General features: G+C 46.4%; 1 protein-coding gene across 3 annotated transcripts; it reads left to right on the top strand.

The window, feature by feature from the left end:
• On the top strand, positions 1-26,395 carry LOC132471008 (1-phosphatidylinositol 4,5-bisphosphate phosphodiesterase delta-3-A-like). 3 transcript variants are annotated; one of them, XM_060069980.1, is made up of 16 exons: positions 1-232; positions 1,595-1,691; positions 7,496-7,663; positions 11,874-12,102; positions 12,966-13,095; positions 13,518-13,743; positions 15,674-15,875; positions 17,211-17,355; positions 19,021-19,173; positions 19,954-20,085; positions 20,605-20,758; positions 21,057-21,173; positions 22,538-22,716; positions 23,319-23,454; positions 24,149-24,298; positions 25,024-26,395. In XM_060069980.1, exons 3-16 carry the CDS (start codon positions 7,525-7,527, stop codon positions 25,158-25,160), a joined length of 2,229 nt encoding a protein of 742 aa, XP_059925963.1. In that variant the 5' UTR covers positions 1-232; positions 1,595-1,691; positions 7,496-7,524; the 3' UTR covers positions 25,161-26,395. The 3 variants fall into 3 exon arrangements, with proteins under 3 accessions (XP_059925963.1, XP_059925969.1, XP_059925955.1); XM_060069972.1 differs by lacking the exons at positions 1-232; positions 1,595-1,691 and adding an exon at positions 1,741-2,945; XM_060069986.1 differs by lacking the exons at positions 1-232; positions 1,595-1,691; positions 7,496-7,663 and adding an exon at positions 1,738-2,945.
• The last annotated feature ends 996 nt before the right edge of the window (positions 26,396-27,391 follow it).

Below are 27,391 nucleotides of genomic sequence, written 5' to 3' on the forward strand. Positions count from 1 at the left end.
TGGTCGAGATTGATAACGTCGATTCGTTCTGTTATTCTAAAGTCAATGTTATATCCGTCATTCGAGCAAACCAACCACCGTGAAATTATTAATTGTGAAAATGTTCGCCGTTGAGCGGAGTAATACCGTGTTGCGAATGGGCTGGAGTAACTATGCGGCGTAAACAAACGATAGTTATTGTTGAGCTGCGACCTCGAACACAACAGCAAAGGGCCAGTCCCTGCTTTAAAGGGTTGGTCGGCAGGGCTCACACTTTCTGAATATATATTTGTGTTGTTCCTAGAGAAATATGATTTAAACTCTAGTCCAAGCGTTATGGCGCAGCTTTCTCTCAACATAATGTGCAGTGTTTGTGCGTCGTCTGCTAATGATAAGCTAGCCAGCTAACGTGGGCTAAACGTTGGTTAGCCAGTGAAGGTATAGGGATAGTAAACCCCATAATAAATAAAACGATCGATAATTAATCTTACAAGCAATTTCATTTTATGAATACGCCCATAAAGAAATAAACGCGATGCAATTCCTAGTGTTTTGCATTCAGCGGTTTCGTATTAGCAATGCTAACATTATCTAGCTACATTGGGACGGGCATAGGCTATCTGGTTTACATTGTTTTATGAATAAAGCCAAAGACTAAGATAATGTACTCGTTGATCAATCATTCTGATATTCAATACGGGTTGGGGTGTAAATTGTGTAGAGGAATGATGAAAATCGTATCAGCTAGGTAGTAGCCAAATAGGCCATATTTGCGCAGGGCCAGTCTAATTCCCAGAGACTAGTTTCCCTTTTCTGTATTTACATGTATAGCATCTATATTATATTTCCCACTAGAATAAGGCTCGATCAGTATATACCACGGTACGAGTTGTACTTGATAATCAGACCGAACAGGCTTTTATTTTTTATTCCAATTGTCCATTGGATCGTTCACATGAGTGATTTAGTTCTGGGGAATAGACGGTCTCTGATCCAAGGTGTCCGTCATAAAGCCTACAGCCTGATAGTCAGAGGCATAAGCCAATATTAATTTAGGCTTTACTGCATTAATTGAAGAAAGATTCATTGCCAAAATGAGTTAACCCTTTGGTTAGTCCCCTACATAAAATATACATGGAGCCTCCAGCTGTAGTTCTAGGACAGTGCAGAATAAAGTCCCTTTTATGTGTAGCAGGAGTGTCCCTCGCACATGCAAACCCACTACGGTTGCATTGTACAGGGTTGGGGACAGTAATTCCATTTAGCCACTATTGCAAACGGAATGTACTCTGTTGTCTAGTAGCGTGATGGTCCTGTCTCCTTCATCATGCAAATGCAAGGCTAAATCACAACAGACGAATTGAGTACTTGAATGAAAAGAACCCTTGCGAGTCTCCAGCAAATGCAATGGGTTAGGTTTAGGGTTACCCCCCCCCCACACACACACACACACCAAACAGGACTAAGAAGGACGTGGTTATGGCAGATTAAGATTATGACAATGACCTCACAGATACTTCCGTCTTCATCATTTGTGAGAAGTAGGCATATTTGGTGGTGAGTCTTGATTGGCAGGTTTCATATGATTGATGGCACTATCATATCTGCATTCCAGGATCCAGAATCTCTCTCTGTCTCAGAGGGAGGGATGCAGCAGGAAGCCCTAGTTTATGCTGCTGCATAGATCACTGGTTGAGAGCGGCTTACCAGACGTGAGTTAATCTCCCCCGTCTATCGCGGTTCTTACTGCAATTGAGAGATGAAATATACACACTACTGTGGGCGTGCTCCCAGGGCTTCACAATTCAAGCAATGGTGGATAGCCTTTTGATCAGGAAGTGCATGATTTGTGTTTTCATGTAGCATTGAGACAACTGCAAAACATGGGTCTTTTTCTTACTCATTTACAATGTGGCAGATCACCTAAACCGAGGCAGGATTACCGGGTGTTGCTTGTTGACAGTGTGTGAACCCATGTGGTTTGGAGGGCTATACCCTTGTGTGTTACTCTGATTATTCAGAGCATGGCTACAGTATATGCATTCAGTGCACGGGTAGCCAGTTGTAGTATTTTTCCACTCAGGTTTCGATGTTACTTGTACATGAAGAAAATGTAAGTTACACTTAAACACAACAGCTTGTAAGAAAAACATGGATGAAATTATGTCATTATTTCATATATGTAACTGCAGGCAATACATTCAGTTTGGCAGGATAAGCCATTTAAGGGTAAATTTAACATTAAAATCTCATCGAGGTTTGATAAGTTTATATTAAAAATCTATCCTGCGTATGGCCCTCTTTTATGCAGTTACATTTAATTACCACCAGATGGAGCCAGATTATAGTTTTTGGATAAATAAACAAGACAAAAGACAACCATGCTTTTTTTTCTCTCGAGCGACTCTGTTAGTTGCTTTTAAATTTGTATCCCTCTTAAGTAGTATTTTTTTCTGGGGAAAAACATTTCCCCTAAAAACAAATCAGTTCTTACTGCCGCCCCTTTTCTTTTCATTTCAGCTGTTCCCATTACATAACTCAATCAGTGACGCCCTTTGAGCAGAAGTAGTAGTAGCAGTAGTAGTAGAATTTAAACCGAAACATTGCAGCAGATTTATATATCATATAGGCGCGTTCCTTCGTTTGTTTAGGGACTTAAAGCGCGCATGGAATTGGCATCAAATTACGCACATCGCGCGGGCATCGCAATGCTTGGGAGGGACTTGGGTTCGGGGAATTACTTTCGCACTCAGCTTTCCCCTCTTTGCTCCCACACACCACTTGAGCCACAAGCGCCGATACTAGCTCCGGGGAGGACACCTGCGCTCTCGGTCTGGCCCCCACGACTTCACTCCTGCGCTCGGCTCGACTTTGAATAATGTTAGGGAGCAGCAAGACACCAGCAGCTAGTCGCAATGAACAGAAGACAGCGGTGGAAAAGTCTAACGACCCTCTGAGGAAACTTGGTAAGACATTTATGTGAGAACATTTTAAAAAGGCAAATTCGATTTGCGATGCACAATATATTTAAAAACGTTTAATAAGTAAAAAACTTTTTTTTTGCAGTTTTTCAGTCTGGAGTTATTTAATTCGCTCAACTCACTTGAATTTAACCAAATTAAACTTGTTAACATTTTTATTTTTATTTTATTTAGTATTTATTTATTTCACAGATCAAAATGACACATTTGAATCAACTTATTCTTTTGATATAGGACTTTAATTAATTTTCTTTAAAATAATGATTATCACATTATTTTAAGGGTAGTAGTGGGCCTGCTCATCCCTAATAAAACGGGTCCAGCTCAGCCGCAAATGTTTTTAACTCATGGTCACGAATCGCCAGAAATAGACAACTGCTGACACAACCCCTCAGAGGTCTGGCGATGACGAGTAAGGTGTCAAACAGACAAGTGTGTGTGCGGGTGTGTTTGTGGTTCTAGTTTACGTCATGTTGTTGTCCCATTTAAGTGACGTAAAATAATGAAAACCGGTATTGTAGCATACATCTTTCATTCGTCATCAATCCCAAACCGCCTATTATATCATTAAAACTGACCTAGTTTATGTCACCTTTCCACGTGTGTCCACGCTGTAGAAGTGGAAGTTCCAAAGTGAAATAACAGGCAGTTGCTTGACGCATGATAAATCACACGGCAAAGTGTGGGAAGAGGTTTTGAATCTTCCAATCAATAAACATTGGTCGTTCATTTACATGCAGGATCTCTAGTATTTTCGCAATTTAAAGACACAACAGCTGAATCTTCGTGCTCCATTTATTGTTGTCTGCTCCCCCGTTTGCCTTTGACGCTCATTATTCACTGGCACTGCGGTGCGGGATGGACTTAGCAGACACTGCGACGACATGTTTGGTTCATGATTTATTTCAGCCAGTTTAATGAACTCTTTAAATACTTTATTAAACACTCATTTTGATTTCAAGGGTCAATTCAAATGCAAATGACATAATCACATTCTTGCACTTGCTTATTCTGAAAAATGTAGTATCAAAAATCCAGTGCTGTTAGGCCCTGCCACACAGACCTCTGTTTATTCAGTCGGGTGTTGCTCTGATAGGCTTGTGTGTGTTTCCACTTGTGCAAGGGTAAAACATGGCATCAAGAAGATCTTATTTTCATGGAACTCGTAATAGCCCTTAATCAAAGCTACTGCTGTCGGCAATATTCACACTAAATCAGAGATTTGTTTAGAGAAATCAAGCTGGTGACTTGTGACTGTAAACCTCTGCAGTGCTGCTGTCCTAGGGGGTGGGAGGAGGAAACCGGGCAGGATTTAGCCCACTCAGCAACTCTGGGCTGTGATGATGTTGTTGACCTTACGGTGTAAATCCCTAGCTGCAGAGTGATTCGTCGTTTTAGGCTGTCGGGTATTTGGCAACAACCAAGTGGGAAAGATAACTTGTTTCGTGTCCCGGGGAGCGTAACAAGACGACGGAAAGACAGTGGATCTGTGGATATCCAAACGTTGCAGGTCATGTGTTCTGATGGCATGACTGGAGGATATGATTAGGTCACGATTACATCATTCTATGCATAGCAGCAGTAGCCTATTTTTAACATTATCGCAAGGTGTCCCAATAATGCCTCTTTTGCAGCAATACTAATTTATAAAGTCGCATTCTCAAAGAGTGACCTTGTTGACACATTAAGGGGTTGGCCTCGTCTGAAGGAAAATTATTTGGCTTCAATTCAGCTCCTTTTAATAGCTGCCTTGAAGAGCTGTTTTCAAGATGCGCTCTTGCTCAGACATTGAAGTCTTTGTTAACGAAAACCCTCCATAGCAGTTTATGGGACCTAAAAAAATAAAATGGGACCTTCATAAAATCTGTTTCAGCTCTGTCTTCTCTTTTCCCGAGAACCTCCTATCTGCTGGTTAGCGTTATCGAAAAGTCTCACTTTGGCGTTTCAGTCTCCACTGTTCATGGGATTCCTAGATGTAGTCTTATAGAACTGCAAAGACTGCAGCTCGCACCAACTCTCTCTCTGCCGGTCCTTCTCTCCTTTCAGGAAAAACCATGGCGCGAACCATGAGATACTCACCAGGCCCCACCCCCGGTATCGTATCTCCGTCATGCTAATTACGGACATTTTCACACTGGCGTAAAAATCGTCACAACCACGCTAGACTGCCTGACAGTTGTTATGGCGAAGGAAACCTGAGCCAGACCCCAGAAGACGATGATGATGCTGAGCCGGCGAGTATAGGCTTGAGGAAGGAGGGTTAGAGTGCAGTCCGATGTGCCTGAGAGCAGCTGGATCCCTGACCCTTCACCCCTATCGGAGGCCCGTCCCACGGGCCGGCCACACTGTTGATGTGCACCTGGGAAAATATGTGATGTCTCTTCTTAGCGTGTACACAACTTAAGAATGTCCCCTTGGTGAGATACTCTCTGCGTACCGGGCATTTCCATGTTAACGCACGGTGGTCAATGCACTGATCCCCCAATCACCAATTACCTTGTTTTCCACCTAATGGGCCTTTCCTTAGGCGTTTGGCACCAGTTTTTTTAACATAAGTAAAATCCTATGAATCCTGCTAATTATCATTGTAATATTGTAAGTGGGCTTCGGTAAAGATGTGGGATCCATGCGTGCATCCTCCTCATTTTGGAACTGACGTGAAGAATAAAGCTACGATTTTAGATTTTAAATTCAGAACAGCCGATAACTCATCTTATCGCACAACTAAGAAACACTTTGAGTGGTTTCAACAGCTCCTGTGAATCCGTTTGCCTCTCTGATCAGCAACGAGGAATGCCGTGTTTTGAGTAACAGCCTGGCAACTCTTAGTGGAATCTCGGTTGTTGTGGTTCAAGGCTAGAGGGTGGTGGTGGTGGCGGAGGGGAGTGTTGTGAGGGCCGCCTTTGTGTTTTCTTTTCCTCCCCGCGCGTTTCTTAGAACTAAATCTGTGGCCGTGGCGGTATGCGGTATTCATTTGTTGCTACACGTCCATGTGGTTTCACCCTTTAGCAGTAGATACTCGGGTGGGGGGTGGGGGGTGGGGTACTTGGAGGGGGCTCTGTTGTGCTGTAGCCTTGGTAACCGGCGTGGAACTCAGTCGGCTCTTTGGGCAATCAGGACGATCACAAGTGAGGCGGTTACAGTTGGTTTGGTGTGAAGAACAAAGGGGGGTGATTAAAAAGTTAGACGTCATTAAATCTCTTGAACTCTGCTGCAGAGGGTCAACGCTACAGTGGATAGAAAGGCTATGAGCGTTGGCTATGGATTAAACAGCTCTTTAAAAGCATAAAGCATAAAGCTTTGTAAAGAGGTTGCTTCTCCGCCATGGCAACCAGTAGCCTGGGTATACCCATGCTGCCTTGCGCTGCCTGTCCCTCTACATACGTCATCTGGTATAATCGATACGATTGGCTATGAGCTACGTACAGACTCATATGACAGTCATTCGTAGCGCCCAGTAAACGGCTCCGGGCAATCGTAAACCACGCCTCAAATACGAGAAAATGAATGCGTGGTTCCCAGAGCTCATCTCAATGTAGATTGAGATGAGGTCTGGCGTTAGCCAGGCTAGGCAACCCGAGGACCTGAGAAGGGTTGGGTGCTGCTGTGATTCAACACAAACATTGGGTTGTCTTTCTTGTTGTCCCAGAGTTGCTGTACTTGGTCGTACAGTTGGTTTATGTATTCAAGAATCCATATCCACGACTCACGAAAAGTGTTTTCTAAATTTTAACTCCCTTTTCTAAATTGTTGTTTACCTTGTTATAGGGCCCAGGATATTATTGTGATGATAAATGATAATGATAAACGATAAATGCCAGGCGACAGACAATTTCCCCTTTCCCCAACACGTTTAGTTACTTTTGTTAATGAGCCTTTAATGACACAGTGGCTCGGCTGAACTGATGTTTTGGGAGGTGTGGACGATGGCGCGCTCTATCCAGCGCTCATTAATGACTCTGTCATTATGTCTCCCTTCTGAGATAACACTCACCAACACCACCGCCCCACAGCAGCAAACCGGGAGCTCCTTCCCGTAGGGGTCAAGTGAGGTCGCTCCAGCTTTGTATATAAAACATCCAAGTATTGCTTTTGGTAGAAGCAATGTGTGTACACAAACACAAGCCAAGACAGGTGGGGAAGCCCATTATTCCAACAACGAATGGACTGTGACAATGATGATGGTTATGGCTATGACTTTAGCGGAAAGAAAAGGGAGTGGATCACACAATGGTACGTGACTCGTGATTACTGTCTACGGCGCGATGACGCAATCACAACAGAAAACATAGGAAGGTTGCTAGTTCGAGGGCCGAGGTGTCCCTGAGCAAGACACCTAACCCTAACTGCTCCCGGATGAGCTGGCTGTGGCCTCGCGTGGTCGACACCGCCGTCGGTGCGTGAACGTGTGCATGAATGTGTGCCTGAACGGGTGAATGTTGGGCAACGTTTTAAAGCGCTTTGACAACCACTGGTTAGAAAAGCGCTGTATGAATGCGGTCCATTTACCCTTTACCGTGATGTGTGTGTCGCAGGTGTGCAGGACAACGATGACGTCCGCGTGATGCTGGGGGGCTCCAGCATGGTGAAGGTGCGCTCTTCCCGTTGGCAGAAGAGCCGGACCCTCCGTCTGCTGGAGGACGGGGTCACCGTGTGGTGTGAGACCGCCAAGAGCTCCCGCCGGGCCAAGGCCCAGCAGACATGTAGGTGCCTCTTCAGCAGTTGGTTTTAAAGCAGGACCTTTTGGCACGCACAGCCCACGTGCTCAGCAAATATAGTTTGTGTAGTGGGATACGTAGTACGTTCCCACTTTTTTTGTCTTTGTAGTTTTATTTTTGTGTTTTTTGGTTATATGTGTGACCTTGCGGTCAACGAAAGGTGCTCTTAGATATTACATACTGCAGCTTTAAACGAATGGTAAGACGTTGGGTTATTGTTGTTGGCTATGGTTTGTTTAATAGGATCTAATAATAATGATGATGGCGATTCAGCATCAAATGTGAATACCTGTAGTGTAATAATATAATAACTAACCAACGTAAGTTATTGATGAGTACATAAAGTGTACCTTACAATTATTGACACAAAAAACTCTCTAATTTCAAAACTGAAAACAGTTGGCAGACCTTGGCACATCTCGAAAGGTTTCTCAGATGAAATCTCAGAAAAAGGAGGAAGTGACATTGTGCTTATGCAATGTATAAAGCAATGTATAAACGTGTCTACGTGTGATTTTAAACCATAGGTCTCTATTTGTGTGAGTTTCCCAAGAACTTACTCGTCGCTGCGCTTATCACTTATCAGCGTTAATACTGTCCTCATCGGCAAATGTTCCTCGTCAATATATATCATTGACCTCGCCCCGCTTTCCCTATCCCATTTGAAACATGTTTTGCTTTGATGAGAAGCTTAGAAGGCCGTTTATTCATGTATCATCATATGACTGGCCGGGCGAGGTGCGGCCCGGAGCCCTTGGACCATTCCCACGATCCAAGAGGCAGTAATCCTCAAACTCCTCGTTAGGTTCGGGAATGTCATTCTTTGATCTCTGGACTCACGACCCCTTATCTCCCTCTCTCTCTCTCATTCTGTTTCTTTCTCTCATTCAGTTTCTCTCTCTCTGAATTAAAATTCATGAGTGCGCATTTGACCTACATTCACAGAACCCATCTGCAGTAAATCTCTCTCTCTCTCTCTCTCTCTCTCTCTCTCTCTCTCTCTCTCTCTCTCTCTCTCTGAGGGTGTGTCAAGGTGAACACTCAGGCAGTAGAACGCACACATCTTTTAACGTGGATCACACGCACACGCACGTATGCACCACGTGACCATGCTCATGGTTATGATTTAATTGACGGAACTAAGTTGTTAGACTCAAAGCGTACTTTGAGGGTATTTGGCATGTGGGACACCACGTATTCAGTCATGGATTAATGCCCACTGACCTCCCCCTGCTAGGGGCCCTGAGGTAAACTGACAGCAGGCATTGTAAACAGGGCCCTTCCCCAGGGCCCCATGGGAAACCAGCCTTGGTGAAGAGCTTTACGAGAAACGCTATGGACTAATGCCACTGCGGTAGGCCATTGAGCAACGTTGCTAAATTAGTCTCATAGGTAAATCTAAGACCGAAGACGGAATGCACAACAGTGCCTCTGTTGCAATACAAACCGGCCAGTTTATTTTATGGGAAGAGAGCAACAAGGTCAAAGGTCAATTTCCGGTCCAACGCTTTCTTTGCATCGGAAACACTCAACGCTCGTGCAGTAAAAAATACTTTTGCTCCGATTTAAAAAAACGATGTTCACGTGATGCTCCGTTTATAGGTGTCCTTCACCTGTCCTTCTGGCTGTGTCTCTGTCCCCCTGGGACCTTTTACGGCCTGTTTGACCAGCGCCAACGTAACTCTGTGCATTCCGTATCTTTGTTTCTGTCCGGAATGTCCTGCATTTGCCCCTTGCTCTCCGCCGTGTGTTTGCTCTTATGGGGGTGAGGAAGGGGGAGGGAGGGGAAGGAAGGGGAAGGAAGGGGGAGGGTGGGGCAGCCTGGGAGGGAGCCATGGAGGTTTAAATATACTCCCAGCTCCAGCAGTGGGAGACGGTGTTGAGAGCTGTAACTGGGTGGTAACCTGCTGTGTGCGTTAAGACTCGGACCAGCAACTCTGGCAGGCGGGGGAAAGAAGTGAATCAATCACTGCAGATAGAATCAATAACCGCAATAACCGACTAGTGGGTAGAATCGATTACCGACTTGAGATTTAAGGTCCATTAGGTGTGTGTGTGTGTGTGTGTGTGTGTGTGTGTGTGTGTGTGTGTGTGTGTGTGTGTGTGTGTGTGTGTGTGTGTGTGTGTGTGTGTGTGTGTGTGTGTGTGTGTGTGTGTGTGTGTGTGCAGTGTACACACACACACACCTAATCGACACACGCACGCACATGCACACACATAATCTAACCAGAGTGTACTTTAATCACTCATTAGGTCCAAAATGACAGACTCGAATTGTGTTCGGGGATCCGGTTTGGACGGATATGCCCACCCGTTTTTGTCGTTTTGAGTAACAACAGCCCCTTCCCGGTGCCTGCAAACGAAGGGAGAAACCCGGGATCTGAGAAGAGACGGGGCATTTAATGGACCGGACGTACCCTGTGATTAAAATGGTACTGAACATGTTGTTTTTCTGCTGGAACCGTTAGTGATGTCGGACGCAACATGTGGTAGCCTAATAGGAGCTCAAAAGACCAGATGGACCTGACGTGGATCAGCTACTGTTTTGCCTTCAAAGATGAGATGTGTCTTACCCATGTAACATATGCCAGCTTCACCGGGTTCACCGGGCACTCTGTGATCTGATCCTGATGGTCAGTCTAAACATCAGGTCCACGGGTTCCTCACTAGATCTGCGCTGGTAGCGGGTCTTACCACGTCCACTCAGGTGTTACACCCGGGACCCGCGAGAATAGAATGGGACCCGATCCAGACTATGATAAAACGTGGAGCATAACCTGTTCAGGTCCCGGGGTCGGGTCTCAGATCTTAAGGCTCCGGTTAGACCCCTGAAGACCTCCAACACACACACATCCCCACACTGACACACACACAGGCACACGCTTGAGTGTGTGATTGGTTGATGGACGGCGCGACCGGCAGGGGATTGGATAGCGTGCGTCAGGAGAGAGAGATGGGGTGAGGCCCTTTTTCTGAGGGCGGGCCGGTGGCCGTTCGTCCTGAACTGAGCGTCCCGGACAGACAGACCCTCACAGTACACACGAAGTGGTCCTCGCACGATGTTAGGCCGTCGATGTTAGATGGAGCTACTTTTAGATGTTGTGATACGTCATACGATATATGAACAGGATTGCAATAGCACCAATTGAACAAGTGCCCTTTAACAACAAATGTAAGGGTGGTTTTTCTCAATACCAAACAGTATTGCCGGTCGTAAATATTTAAAACATTTTAGCATTTATAGATTTTTCGGAGAAATGTGAGGAATGCCTTTGCGCCACAGCATCGGGAAGTAAAAATATATTTTGCGGTAACCTGAGAAATGGCCCACACGTCGACCATGTGGCCGAGAGTGACCGGTTGGGTTTAATTAAGGGCATAGCTCACACCAGAGTGTGTGACCAGTGGATGGTTGGTTCTAGCGGCTGCTGTTCAGGGTTAATTTTATCCAGACGGGAAGAGCTATATCTTGTCCATTGATAGGCCTGCCTTGGCTGCGTGGTTCATGTTTTAAAAGCACTATGCTGGTTGCCGTGTGCAACGTACTGCGATGTCACTACTTGACAGGGTAGAGTTAATGATACCCTGAAACATTGAGCACCTGACTCTCTGGTCAAACTGTTTTATTCGATTTTTTCGACTAGTTGTATCATTTTCTGTTTTGGTATTCAGTCGAAAGTGCTGCCGACTGGGGAAAAAAAAGAAATCCGATGGAAAAACTTTTTTTTTCGTCTTTGAAAAATGTGCTGTTGTTTTCTGTAGCAGGTTCAATGAGCGAATGGAAACTGGGGTTGCCTGGAAGCACACGCAATAAGTCTTTTTTATTTGCTGATTGGTCTGATTGGGAGCAGGTGTCCGCAATCAGACCCAATCCACCCAGCCGATCCGGTGTGCTCCCAACATGCCCACACTCCCCCCTGCAGGCCAGACGCCGTATGTCCCCCCCCAGTTTCATTACATTGATTACAGATGAAATGAATATGTATATTTAGTCCACTTAAAGCATATTCTGCCTCCTCTCCTCTCTTCTCTCGTTTATCCTTTCCTTTCTATTTGATTCCTCTCCCCCCTCGCCTCTCCGCTCTTCCCCTCTCCTCTCCTCCCCTCCCCTCTCCACTCTTCTCCACTCTTCCCCTCTCCTCTCCTCTCCTCTCCTCTCCTCTCCTCTCCTCTCCTCCCCTCTCCTCCCTCCCAGTCGCGGTGACGGAGGTGGAGTGTGTGCGGGAGGGCTGTCAGTCGGAGGCGCTGCAGAGCCTGGCGGGCTCGGTGCCTGACACCAACTGCTTCACCGTGGTGTTCCGCGGGCCCCGGAAGAGCCTGGACCTGCTGTGTCCCTGTGAGGGCGAGGCCCAGAGCTGGGTGCGGGGCATCCGCACCCTGAAGGAACGGGTGGGCAACATGTCCCAGAAGGAGAAGCTAGACCAATATCCTTTTATGTCCAGGTTAATGGTTTCCATGGCGACGATAACTCCCATGAGCACCAACACTAACACCGGGGAGATATGCATCCCTATCGTGGCTATGATGACACATCCTAACACCAGCTAATAATAGTCCCAATATCCTCATGAGTTTAATCACTAACCCTCATGGCTCTGGAGTGTGGATAAACTGCTGTCTAAGTCTACAGACATCTCCAGTTCTCTGTTTATCTAGAGAGAGAGAGAGGGAGCGAGGGAGAGAGGGAGAGAGAGAGAATTGCAGATGGGTTCTTTGAATGTAGGTCAAACGCACACTCATGAATTTAAGTTGCGTTGTTAGTTGTGTTGGCCTGCTAGAAAGTAAGCAACATAATGTTCTTGGTTGCTGTCGTTTTAATTCTCTCGTCCATTAACAAAATGTGCTTAGTCTTGAGATAAACCTCCCCCCATCTCATCTCATCTCATAACAGAACGCCTTCAACGATAGGCTCCAAATGAGCGTTATTATTAGTTTTCATATTTACAACCTCGTCGTTGATTTCATTCTAGTCATGTTCGTGTTGTTCTCTCCTGGGATTCTTTACTACCATAATCAGCTCATTGGCAGTCAGCTACCGGAAATTGGGTTGCGGTACAACGGGACAATAATACAATTCCGTGTTGCTTTCACACTTGAGATAAGAGATCCCCTATTATTCCCAAATCTCCAAAAACACAAAATGAATCACCTTGAAACAGCAATTCTTTTCGGGATCGCAACATCGCAAACACATATTTTGCGATGTCTTCGAACATGTCCTGGTAATGTTGGGCGTGACGGATGGGGTTCTGCTCCTGTCTTCCTTAACCCTGTCCCCCGGGGACACCTGGATCAGCGGGTACCTTCGGCGGGCCGACGAGAACCGCGACGGCAAGATGAGCTACGACGAGGTGAAGAGACTGCTGCAGATGATCAACATCGACCTGAACGAGCAGTACGCCCGCTCCCTGTTCAAGGTCAGTGTCTGGGAGGAGAGGTGGGGGGGGGGGGGAAACTAACTCAAAAGGCGGTAGGGAGCATTGTGGAGAAATGGCCGCTTTGGCCGGTTGAACTCTTCCTCTCCTTTGGGACGTCCCTGGAGAAGAGTCTATTTTAGGTTCAGGTACAAAAGTAAACAAAGCTCCACCTGCGCATGAACGCACAATGGAATGTCGGTCCCCATCGATTGAGCTGTCCACCCTGATCCACCTCGCTGACTCACGATGTACGTACGGGTCAATCACTCCGTCTAACTCTCCCTCTTATTCTTTTTCTCTGTCGTTCCGTCGCTCTGTCTGTCTTCTCTCTTCGCTTTCTCTCTCTCTCTCTCTCTCTCTCTCTCTCTCTCTCTCTCTCTCCCTCTCTCCCTCTCCCCCTCCCTCCCTCCCTCCCTCTCCAGAAGTGCGACCGGTCGCGCGACGACCGCCTGCACCACAAGGAGATCGAGGAGTTCTGCCGCGAGCTGCTGCGGCGGCCCGAGCTGGACGCTGTGTTCCGCCACTACTCCTCCAACGGCTGCGTGCTGTCCACCGCCGAGCTCCGGGACTTCCTGGGGGACCAGGGCGAGGACGCCTCCCTGCACCACGCGCAGACGCTCATCCTCAGCTTCGAGCTCAACGAGTGGGGTGGGTCGCCGGCGCGCACACCGTGGGTCAGCTCAGCTCCGGAGGCTGTAGACTAGTGTTGGCTTGTGACCACAAGGTCGCTGGTTCGATCCCCGACTCCGCCTATTTGAGTGCCAAGGTGTCCCTGAGCAAGACACCTCACCCTGACTGCTCCCGACGAGCTGGCGGTGTGCGAATGTGTGTGCGAATGGTCGTGAGTCGCTTTGGATAAAAGCGTTTGCAAAAGGCCCTGCTATGATTTCTGGGTGGCTAGGGCCATGGATTGGGTCTATCAGTTACACACTCAAACTGCGCTTAAAATGAAATAGTTTAGATGAAAACCGAAAGAAATGGCCCCTCGCGCACCCAGACTCTGCGTCCGGCTGTAAACAGGCCTTCCATTCAGTTTCAATAAGCAAAGAACCAGTGGGTCGCACCAACGCTTAATCTACAGGGGACCGGGTCGCCTTATCAGCCGACCACAAGCTGTGCACACAATAGCATGTGTGATTAGCGTTATTAGTTCCAAGTCATTATTATTATTAAAGCAAGGGCTATACCACACTCTAATGCGGTGTACTGTAGGACTAATATTGACCAATAACAACAATCTTTTCCCCAATCAATTCTTACATTATCGAAATGAGTTGGGCTCCATTCTTAAAACAGGTTGATGTGAGTCTTGAAACAAGTAAAAAAAAAAAAAAAAGGGAAACTTCACCCATTTCCGTTAAGCTTTGTGTCGTTCGAAACCCACTCATATTTTTGAATGGTCATTCCCTTATTTTCTGGAGAGACTGGAGAGATCTGTATCGATCTCCAACACTTCCTGTTTAAGATGACGCAATATGACGATTTTTGCGTGGAAGTAAATAGGAAGAGTAAAGGCCGATATATGCTCTGTTTTAGACGTAACGCGTAAGCACGTAAGATACATAACCCCCCCTTGCGCGGTAAAATATCCCCCCTTACGTGCTTAAGTGCGTCGCCCAAAATTCCTGACTGCGACTAAAACACTACGGCCCTACGCAGCTCGCAAAGACTGTGATTGGCCAGCTAACCACATCCTTTCAGGAGTCTCACATTTCCGGTTTTACAGCATAATAGCGCCATTTTTAAAAGGCCGTGACAGAAGCGAATGAAGAATTTTGAAGAAGGAGAAGAAGAAAACACAAGAACGAATTATGATAATTATAAATATAAACAAGCCAGCGATTTCCACTTCCACGCCCACAGATTCGTTCGTTGCTCCCCCTACTGTTCTGGCGGAGAATCCCCTTGCAACACGCGCAATCCTTAAGGAACCTTAAAGGAACCGTAAATCAAAACTTGTCTAAAACAAGTCCCTTGTGTAAATTACGTGCTTACGTCTCTGCGTCTAAAACGACCCTAAATCGGCCTTCAGAGGGGAGGATTCTCGTAAGACTATAAGCACTAGGGGGTGGGACCCACTGATCTAGATCAGCGGGAGTGGCCAGCGAAGCTGCGCATCGTGGTGCATGGTGTTGTCTTCAATCCACAAGCGCCCAAAAGTCACTTTCTTCCTTTTCTCGGTCAAGACGGCACCAAATTAGAATTTTATTTTATTATTCGACTACATATAGGACCCAATTTCAATGCATATTCATGCCTCCAACGGTGAAATGCTCAATTGTTTAGAATTACTTTTAATGTCTAAGTTGGTTGGCACAAAATTAATTTTCTTGAAACAAGTAATATTATCTTAAGAATCTTCAGCCTGAAGTCCAAAAAAATGGTGTGATTAGATAAAACCACTGAAGTCAAGTAAACTACACTAGTCTATATTTTCTTTAGTTTTCGCAGTGTAGGTGTGCATTTTGTTTTGGGGCCTCCCTGACATGAAATGGCCGCCGCCGCAGCGGCTCTGTCTGTGTACCGAGGCTACTGAACGACCAGAGGTAACATGCGGCTTCCCCCTCTCTCTACACAGCCCAGAAGAACCAGTTCATGACCCAGAACGGGTTCACCATGTACATGCTGTCGCTGGAGAACGACGTGTTCAACCCCGACCACGCCCGGGTCACCCAGGACATGAGCCGCCCGCTGACAGACTACTTCATCTCCTCCTCGCACAACACCTACCTGTCCAAGGACCAGGTGACGGGCACCAGCAGCACCGAGCCCTACATCAGGTACGGAGCGCTACGTCAGATACGGAGAGCTACGTCAGTTACCGAGAGCTGCGGCAGGTACTGAGAGCTAGATCAAGTACTGAGAGCTACGTCAGGTACAGAGAGCTAGATCAGGTACTGAATGCTACATCAGGTACTGAGAGCTAGAACAGGTACTGAGAGCTAGATCAGGTACTGAGACCTAGATTAGGGACTGAGACCTATAACAGGTACTGAGACCTAGATCAGGTACTGAGACCTAGATTAGGTACTGAGACCTAGATCAGGTACTGAGACCTAGATCAAGTACTGAGAGCTACGTCAGGTACAGAGAGCTAGATCAGGTACTGAATGCTACATCAGGTACTGAGAGCTAGAACAGGTACTGAGAGCTAGATCCGGTACTGAGAGCTAGATCAGGTACTGAGACCTAGATCAGGTACTGAGCGGTCCATCAGATACTGAGACCTAGAACATACACTGAGACACAGAGAGACGAAGGCTTATCAAGGCCATGATAATCCCTGATGAGCAGGAACAACCTGTGGGTTCTGTGGTGACGCCTTTGGCTCCTTGGGTTTTGGGATATTTATAGCTTCTCATTTAGTAACGAAACCCTAAACATCAATAAACATGCCTTGACCTGACTGTAGTCTACATGGAGCAACATGGCGTTGTGTGTGTGGGGGTTTATATGTTCCAGGAATCTTTTACCCGGGCCTCAGTTTGGCAACTCGGGCAAATGGTAAAAATTTTCATTTGAAACCAACCGCCAATTTTTAAGTATTAAACTCACACACACACACATGGTATGTGCATGCCAGGCACCGGTTATTAATCTCAAGACTATGCTCTACTGACGCACAGATGCGAGAAGTGGCAACAGTTGAATCTCTTGACTGTGGCCCAGAATCAAGTCAAGGCCTGGTCTGACTTCTGCAGCCAAGCTCTGTAAAATAATACCATACTATTCCTGACTAGGTTTGGGAAATGATCAGGCTGTTGATTATTGTGCGCGTGTGTGTGTGTGTGTGTGTGTGTGTGTGTGTGTGTTTGTGCGTGGATGTGTGCTTGGGTGCGGGTGCTTGTGTGTTTGTGCTTGTGTGTGTGTGTGTGCGCTTGTGTGCATGTGCATGTTTGTGTGTGTGTGTGTGTGCATATTTGTGCGTGTGTGTGAGGATGTATGTGTGTGTGCTTGCGTGCATGTTTGTGCGTGTGTGCGTGCGTGTGTGTGTGTGCATATGCGCGTTTGTGTGCGTGAGTATGTGTGAGTGCATGTGTTTGTTCGTGTGTGTGTGTGTGCGCGCGTGTGTGTGTGTGCGTGTGTGTGTGTGTGTGTGTGTGTGTGTGCGACAGGGCTCTCCACCAAGGCTGCCGTTGCGTGGAGCTGGACTGCTGGGACGGAGACCGGGGGGAGCCGGTCATCTACCACGGACACACCCTCACCTCCAAGGTGCCGTTCAAAGAGGTCATCAAGACCATCGGCCAGTACGCCTTCAAGGTAAACCCACGTCTGGCCGACACCGTTATCCTTTTGGCAGACACTGACGTCCATATCAACACAGGAAGCTTAATATCAAAGGCTTGAGCCAGACACGTCGCCGCTTGTTTTTTTTCTGAGGAAAATGTGTGTGGTTACATGCCAGCTCGTCGATTGATTTAACAATGGGGCGGATTGTTTTTGTTTGGTTGCGAGTAATGGCGCCCCCTGTGGCCGAAGCAGTACATTACTTTTCGGAGGCCTGCTTAAAGGGGTAGTTCGGAATTTTGGACGTAGGGCCTGATTCACAAGTTAGCCTTGGTGTTCTTTATCCTTGGAGACATTTTTCAACACATTTCATTCAGTCCTTCTAGTTGCAGAGTTTGCTCGTGCTAGGCTAGCGCACGGCAACGTGCAATAGTTGCCTGCTAATAAAACAGTCTTACCCACTCCACAGTACACCCGAGGCAAATCAACTATAACGCCAGACTGTCGATGTAAATGTCTGTGTTGATAGAATAATGTTAGAAATAAAACCAACCTTGCATTGCATTGGATTTTGAGGGACTTGCTGTGTCTCAGCAGCAGTGTTATATTCCTGGTAGTAGGCGACGGCAGCGGCGGACTGATACCTAGGTTAAATTCCGCTGCTGCTGAGAAAGTAGTCCCTCAAAATGCGATGATTCATGCGATGCAAGGTTAGATTTATTTCTTACATTATTCTATCAACACAGACATTTATATCGACAGTCTGATCTACCCCTTTAAGTGTGGTTTATATATGTACTTGTACCAACCTTAACAACCATGACTTCCCCATTGACTTCCATGTATTGTTTTACCTAAGGGGAAGGTCCTTAAGATACAAACCAAATTGTAGGCCTCTTCGGTTCTCTAAAGAGGAATTGTGATTTGTTGAACAATGGCAGATCATTTGTATAATCCCATTTTTACATAAATCTGCCATAACTAAGCCATTTTTAATAGAATCAAAATGAAAACAATACCATGAAGTCAGTATTAAGGTGTTGTGGGTCATTTGGGCTTATGGTCCTAACCCTTGCATCCAAACCGTGCTGCACAAAGGTCCTCGAACGTCGGTACGTTTCTAACTGAACCGGCTGCAGAGTAGCTTTCCCAATCGGAAGGGCGAATAAACGGATAACGTCTGTTGTTAATAGTGACATCTCCGGATAATCTCAACATAATCAAAAGTGTCGCATAAGAGCTTGAAGAACAAAGTGCAGTTAAAGAAATACAACTAAAACCACAACATCAATATAAATGCTTTGTGTACGCTTTTGTTAGAAAATATTCACATATGCCATCTAGCATTGTTCGGTCCTACAATTAAAGCACAATGGCACATAATAACAAGGCCTTGTGCTTGGCTCTCGGCCTCCACCATCCCTGAATGATCTGTGTTGGACTCCAACACTGTGGTGGAGTTACATACAGTCCCTGTCTCTCTCTCTCTGTACTGTCCTATTCACCAGTGGGCACCTGTCTCTCTCTCTCTACCGTCCTCTTCACCGGCGTACACCTGTCTCTCTCTCTCTACCATCCTCTTCATCGGTGGGCACCTGTCTCTCTCTCTCTACCGTCCTCTTCACCGATGGGCACCTGTCTCTCTCTCTCTACCGTCCTCTTCACCGGTGTGCACCTGTCTCTCTCTGTGTCTCTCAGGCGTCCCCGTACCCCCTGATCCTGTCCCTGGAGAACCACTGCTCCGTGGAGCAGCAGGCGGTCATGGCCCGCGACCTGCACTCCATCCTGGGCAACAAGCTGCTCAGCAGGCCCCTCAGAGAGACACCGCTGGAAGAGCTGCCGACGCCCGGGGTAGAGGGTCACGTGCGCAAACAAGGGCGGATACACACAAACGCACGCACACACACACACACACACACAGGGGCCGAGACACGCGCGCACGCACGCACGCACAAGCACAGGGGCCGAGGCACACACGCACGCACGCACACACACACACACACACACAGGCACGCACGCACAAGCACACGCACACACACAGTAACACCTTTTGTCGTGATATGTGGTTTATGTGCAACATGACACCTAGCCAAGTGAGAGTTGACACAGTTTGTAATCTGCAGAAAAATCAAGTCAATCCCTCTTCAGACATATCACAGCTAGACACATCTGGTGCAATCAGCATGGTTTGACTTAGACGAGGTTCTGTGTGAATGTACAGAGGCTGTATGTAGTAAGATGGTTATAAGCCCGAGCGCCATCCACTGGTCGGAGGTGGAAGTACACTGTTCATAAAATCAATGCAAAACACATGTGCATGCTTCAGGAAGATTTCACTTGGTTATTACCTTGCTCACACGCGCACACACACACACACACACACACACACACACACACACACACACACACACACACACACACACACACACACACACACACACACACACACACACACACACACACACACACACACACACGCACACTAACATCTGCCCTAATTAGTTCAATGCATCCTATGCATCTACTGCAGTGCTAATGTGTCCTTCTGCGTGTCTGTGACTGTGTTTGTATCCGTTTGCGTGTGTGTGTGGGTCTGTGTGTGTCCGTGTCCGTCCTTGTGTGCGTCCCCAGGAGCTGCGGGGGCGCATCCTGGTGAAGGGGAAGAGGGAGACCCCCCACCTGGGCCAGCTGGGCAAGGAGAGCAGCTTCTCGTCCAGCTCAGAGGACGAGACGCTGGCCGGCGGCAAGAGGGACCCCACAAAGGTGAACCCCCGGAAGGTCACGGGCTCGGGGAGTGGTGGGCAGGGTTTGAGGTGGAGGGTGGAACGGTTTGGTTATTTTAACAGCGATGCAGATGGGGCGTTACTGTAGGAATAATATAAAGAGTTTTTTTTTTTTTTTTTTTTTTTTTGTATTAAGTATCGAAACAACAGAAATGTGTGCGCGCATGTGTGTCTGTGTGGGTGCTTGTGTGCATGTTTGTGTGCGTGTGTGCTTGTTTTTTGACGCGCGTGTGCTTGCGTGCATCTGTGTGGGCGCGTGCATGTGTGTGTGTGTGTGTGTGTGTGTGCGCGTGTGTGTGCTTGTGCATGTGTGTGCGTGCATGCGTGTGTTTGTGCAAGTGCGTGCATGTGTGTGTGTGTGTGTGCGGCATTGCAGGTCTCTGAACCAAGGCTGCCGTAGTGAGGAGCTGACCTGTTTCTGTCGACTGATGTCAACAAAAAGCGAATTACATTTTTTTATGTATTTAGTTTGTGTGAGAACTTGTCCTGTTCTCCACAGGCGCTCTCGTCCAAGCTGAGCCCGGAGCTGTCTGAACTGGTGGTGTACTGCCGCAGCGTTTCGTTCCGTGGGTTCCAGAACCTGTCTGAGAAAGCAGCCAATGAGATGTCCTCCTTCTCCGAGAGCGAGGCCCTGAGGCTCATCAAGGACACTGGTAACGGGGCGCACCCTGTGTGGGTTTTGATCAACACAACATCTGTTACACCAGCACCACCTCTCACGCCATCTGGTCTTAGGAGGTAGAGCGGGTTGGCTGGTTGGTAACCGGAAGGTTGCTAGTTTCGATTCGCCTTGGATGATAGACACTGCCGTCGGGTGTGTGAAACGTGTGCATGAATGGGTGAATGTTAGGCAATATTGTAAAGCACTTTTGAGTGGCCATTGGTTAGAACAGTGCCTTATAAATTCAGTCCATTCACCATTCACCATCTTCTGCCTGTCTGCCGACGCAGGGAAGCTCTTCGTCAAACACAACAGCCGACAGCTCAGCCGGATCTACCCGGCCGGCCAGCGTCTCCAGTCCTCCAACTACGACCCCCAGGACATGTGGAACAGCGGCTGCCAGATGGGTAGGGGCGATGCGAGACACGCGGCTCACAGAGGGAATCCGATGCGAACTGCTAACTGCTTTTTGCCATTGCGGTTAGAAATGGACTGCACTAAAAAAAAATATCACAGATGGGTCGGACTCGTAGCCATGGGATTAACACCCCCCCCCCACCCCCACCCCTTCTTTACTGCAACTCCTCACCCAAAATGCATCTTTTTGAAACATCACAAGTGGCAGTGTCCACCTAGATGTATGATGGATGGATCAGCAATACTTGCTACAAAGGGGCATTTAGTTATGCTGCTCCTCTTTCATGGAACCAGCTGCAAAGTGCGCTGAAACTTAAAGGTTGGGTATGGGTTTTGCGAAACGCCAGCAGATTTTGAAAATACACAACTCAAATGGTCCTACCCCCTCTCCTTCAACGCTGACTCTGACTCCACCCATTCCAAGTACCTGGACGCGTAATCATGCACGAGCAAACACAGATGCGCGAGAGCGAGCCATTAGCTAGTTAGCTAGCTCCAGTAGCTACCGCAGGATAACAACAAACAGAAGCTTGCTCTGGGTCACGAGCTATGAGTACGTGCACGAAGGGGTCACGCCCGGGGAGAGGGGGAGGGGGAGTGCAGTACGACCGTTTGATTGACGTACTTACTGTCCAATGCCACTCGGTGGGTCTGGAAATGATTGGCTGGGGTTTTTCGAGCCCTGCCCGTTCCACAGATGATGGACTTGTTTAATTTTCATGTCAGTACTTCTAAATCAGTGGTTTTAAGTGGCTTATGATTAGGATTTCAAATAATTTTGCAAAAATGGCCAAAAAAGAGAATTCCATACCCAACCTTTAAGGAGCTGGTTTCTATAAACAGGTTTAAATCCTTTCTTAATGATGTTGAAGCTGGCTCTTCTGTCTGTACATGCTTTGTTTGATGATGCTCTGACTGTGACTCTGTTCATATGTTCTCTGTTGTTTTTTTAAATGATTGTCTGGAACTGTGCTGCTGCCTGCCTGTCTGACTCTCTTGTAAAAGAGATTTTTAACCTCAATGAGACTTCTCCAGCTTAAATAACATAAAATAAGAAATACAGTCCACCGGGTAGGCTGGTAGACCGATCCATCCAGCGTACGTCTAGATGGACACGCCCACTTGTGATGTCAGAAGAGGCCGTTTTTCAAAATGGCTTGTAAGGGCTAATCACACTCACACCCGGTGGCATAACACCTACCCTTCAAAATAAAAAAACATAAAAAACATAAAAACGAAATGCAACCGACCATTGAGCGCACAATTCAACGCAAACCCCCGACTTGATGAGACGTTGGGGTGGTCTGACGGTTCCCGGTGTGTGTGTCCCCCCCCCCCCCCCCCCCCTTCTCAGTGGCGCTGAACTTCCAGACCCCCGGGGAGCAGATGGATCTCAACCAGGGCCGCTTCCTGCCCAACGGCCGCTGCGGCTACATCCTCAAGCCCGGCTTCCTGCGCACGCCCGCGTCGAACTTCGACCCCGAGAACACCGGTGGGGGTCCGGGGCACGTCCCCACGCAGCTGACGATACGCGTGAGTCCCCCCCGTTAGGGGGGTCAAGTCTTCTGACGTCACCAGTGGGCGTGTCCACCTAGACGTATGAAGGACAGAGGAGCAGCGTTTTGCTACGGTCCACCGGGTAGGCTGGTAGACCGATCTATCCAGCGTACATCTAGGTTTGACACGCCCACTTGTGATGTCAGAAGAGGCTGAGTTTCAACACGGCTTGTAACGGCTAATCACACTCGCACCCGGTGGTATAATATGGGACCTTTTTAAGTCGTGACGTCGATGGCTCCCGCGGAGCCGAGGAGTTGCGTTGCCTCGCTTAAAATGATGATTAGCCAGCCGTAGCTTTGACCTTTTTGCCTCCTTTTTTTAAAGGTTACATATTATACCACCAGGTGTGAGTGTGATTAGATTATTATTTTTTTAAACTGCCTCTTCTGACATCACAAGTGGGCGTGTCCACCTAGACGTATGACAGTTAGATGAGTAACGTTTGCTGCAGCCCACGGGGTTAGGCTGGTAGACTGATCCATCCAACAGCTAATCACACACACCTCGTGGTATGATGTGTCACCTTTAACCAGAGTGGGTCTTTAAAACAGCTCCCCGTTCTCCCCCTTATCCAGATCTTGTCGGCGCAGCAGCTGCCGAAGCCCATCCAGACCAAGACCAGTGCCATCGTGGACCCCCAGGTGTGGGTGGAGATCCACGGGGTCTCCATCGACAATTCCAGAGACAAAACGCACCGCATCGACAACAACGGTAATCAAATCCTTTTTTTAGATATGTTTGCTGTCTTTTAAGCTACATAAGTCCATTGTTAACACAATGGAGTTTTTATTACCCACTTGATTAAGTTTACACTGGGGATATGAGGCTTAATTAATTGAAATGCCCAAAATACATATATATTTACTGTGGTTGCAAAGAAAGCCACACTATTAATAATAATAATAATGCATTTAATTTAGAGGCACCTTTCAAGACACCCAAGGTCACCTTACAGAGCATATAGTCATCATAAATCGTTTAAAAAACAAGACATTGTGGAAAAAAATAAAATAAAAAAATAAAAAAATAAGTAAATATATTAAATAAAAAAAAGAAAACAAAAACAAGACAAAACAAAACAAACAAACAATCAAAACAGTGATCAGTTAGACGTTGTGTGCGAGTTTGAACAGGTGAGTTTTGAGTTGTGACTTGAAGGTTGTAATGGTGTCTGACTGTTTTACGTGTGGGGGGAGGGAGTTGCTATTGCTTTGTTTCTTTTTATAAATGTTTTATTCTTACCCTATATGAAGTGTTGTTGTGTCTATCCCCCAGAGACTATCCACTTTATATCGATTGGAAATAAACAGACAGCTGTAGGAAAACAGTTTATCCCCTGACTAAAGGCAGATGGTTCTAGTCTGTAGCTACAAGGTGTCTGACAGCTCTCCGGCGCCCCCTGCAGGCTTCAACCCGCGGTGGGACTGCACCCTGAGCTTCCAGCTGCAGGTCCCGGAGCTGGCCCTGGTGCGCTTCGTCGTGGAGGACCACGAGCACACCGCCAAGAACGAATTTGTGGGCCAGTTCACCCTTCCTTTCACTAGCCTACGCACAGGTACACACAAGCAAAACATGGCTGCTGTTAGCATTGCAGCATTGCACTAGCTCTATTGCAAGTAGAGTTCACCTGGACTTTGCAATAGCCTCCCCCCCTTACCCCCCACACCTCTCTTATGCGCTTATTGTTTGTTGTACGTCCTGGCACTTAATGTACCCACTTATTGTATGCTGTACTTCCTGTCACTTAATGTACCCACTTATTGTATGCTGTACTTCCTGTCACTTAATGTACCCACTTATTGTATGCTGTACTTCCTGTCACTTAATGTACCCACTTATTGTATGCTGTACTTCCTGTCACTTAATGTACCCACTTATTGTATGCTGTACTTCCTGTCACTTAATGTACCCACTTATTGTATCCTGTACTTCCTGTCACTTAATGTACCCACTTATTGTATGTTGTACGTCCTGGCACTTAAATATAGTACAACTTCTTTGTAGTATATGGGGGAGGGGTCAACCTAGCAATTGTACATCCTTACTGTACCAACAACGAAATATTGTTTCTCTATCTTCTTCTACTTCTTGTTACTTGTCTTGTCGCTTTGGAAAAAAATGTAAATGTAAGTATCCACCTTGGTCTATGAATGACACTACTTCTGTGTGTGTGTGTGTGTGTGTGTGTGTGTGTGTGTGTGTGTGTGTGTGTGTGTGTGTGTGTGTGTGTGTGTGTGTGTGTGTGTGTGTGTGTGTGTGTGTGTTGTGATTTTCACACAGGTTATCGTCATATCCACCTGCTGAAGGCGGACGGCTCCAGTCTGTCGCCGGCGTCGCTCTTTATCCACGTGAAGGTGAGCCGCAAGGGAGTGCACATCAAGACGGTGTCGGCACGCTCGGCCAAAGGCAAGGTGTGACCTGCGAACGCAGCGCGGAGAAGCTCCACAACAAAGGGGAGAAACGCCAGGAATGTGATGAGAGGGAGAGAGAGCTGCTGCTGACTCAGCCTGAAGTGCCTACACAGAGCCAGCTCCACGACAGAGGAGGGACTGTGGAGGTGGTGGAGGCCTCTAGGTGATCTGTGTTGCAATGTGTTACAAAGCCGTGATGCATGAGGGGCGAGGGTTTGAGCCTCGCTTGTGCTTGTTTCTCAGCTTCACCGGCCTCGTGTCGTTACTGTTCGGCCAATACTGACCTCAAATGCGACGTTGATCTTTTTGGATCGATGAAGCGTTTTTGTAACAGAGAAACTTTTGTCTATTTTAGACTCGCGTTTTTAACTTATAGAACATCAGTATTACTAAAAAAAGAAGCTCTTAACTGTATTTTAACTTTGCTATCCTTTAAAAACAGCCAAGTGCACTCTTAATGCTTGTATTTTTGTTATGTAACATGATTTTTTAACATAATCTATTGCTGCTATATATAGAAACTACTTAATAATGGTATTCATGCAAATTAGGTTTTGCTTTGTCAGCTCATCAACCTTAAACATTTTTTTTAATGCTTACTAAGTGTTATTTTTTAAGTATTTGATTGACTGTTTATTTGATCGACCATTTACAAATTCTCGTTCATGAGAGACGTTGAAACTGTAACTTAAAAACTGTGACTGAAATCCTGACACATATAACACTACAGATCCCCAGTGTTTATTAACAGTATTATCTATATGTATATAACTATATATATATAGATATAACGTTGTTTTTCATTGAAGCTCGGGATACGCCAACTCTCATGCACGTGAAGGTTTTTAACGTCTGCCTATTACTTAAGCAGCAAAAATGCAGGTAAATTGTAGGTCATTTAAATGTGAATATATGCTGCCATATGCTACTAAAAGATAACTTAACTAATATTTGTAGGCTAGTGTGTATATATACCGTGTATAGTATTCTATAGCGTTTATACAAGGATTTTAGTACTTGCACTATATCTCATTGACATTAAACTCTTTGAAGAGAGTAATGGCACATTATGAACCACTTTATTTACTAGGTAAATAGAGCTATCACTAACCTACAAGTGGCTTTGGATAAAAGTGTCCGCTCAATGACTGCATACGTAAATGTGTCGGTCCTTTGTAATGCGAATCAGTGTTATGTTTTAACCAAGTTATATATAAGAAAGCATCCTGTTGTTTCAACAATCTGTGTGTTGTTCTCGTTTATTTCTGTCACTCCCCGGATGACACCTGTCACTCTATTTGACACGTCTCAAACAACGACAGGGGGCGGGATCACAGGAATGAATATACTCTTTATCCCCTATTGTGTTACTCAGTGCTGTCTTCACAAAGAAACATGCTTTTCAAACCATTTGGACCAACAGCAGAGCAGCTGTACTGCCAAATTACTACTCTTATGGGATGCATGTCCAAAGTATAATCATTTATGACCTTGCAATCTCTTCAAACCCCAGGATAACAACCGTTGGTTAAGATAAACTTCTTTATCCGGGTCAGGCCATTAAATGCAGATGACGTTACCTTTCTTAATGGGGAATCGGGAAACACAATATCCAGTATTGTGTGTGTTTGTGAGTGCCTTCTGTGTACCCACTAAATGTTATATGATTATATGACAATATGATTGGAGCTGAAACATAAAACCGAAAGCTGCATGAATATATTCAAATTCAACAAAGTTACAAGAGCAATAGACATAAAAGGAAGTGTATTCATTTTAAAATACATGTATGCACATGTCTCCCTCCAGAGTAGCCCACCTCTCTAACCAACAGTATGCAGGGGTGTTTAAACGAGTGGAGGGCATTTGGTGCTCATTCAAGTGATCCTTGCAGTGGGACCCTGGCTACTTGGAACACCAGCTAAAAAGTAAGGGGTGAAGTCGATTGGGTGAATGCTTTTGGGAGCAAAGTTGAATGGGAGGTAGCCGTTCAACTAATGTAGAAAAGGGTCAACACTAAAAGAAGGTTGATTGCTTGAAACAGCAAAGAGGTCCTAAGTACATTATAAGGTTAAGACGGCGTCATTGAATAAAACATAAGGCCTCCATGTTGTGGGTAAACCCTCTACAGGTTTGTGTGAGCGTTGTCGGGGACAGGAGTAACTACAACATGTCATTATCTACTACAGTAGGGAGATCAGGAGGACGTGATGGAAGACCTTTTTACCAAGGCTGGT

This window comes from Gadus macrocephalus, chromosome 2, assembly GCF_031168955.1.
Source record: "Gadus macrocephalus chromosome 2, ASM3116895v1".
In the NCBI taxonomy this organism is placed as follows: domain Eukaryota; kingdom Metazoa; phylum Chordata; class Actinopteri; order Gadiformes; family Gadidae; genus Gadus; species Gadus macrocephalus.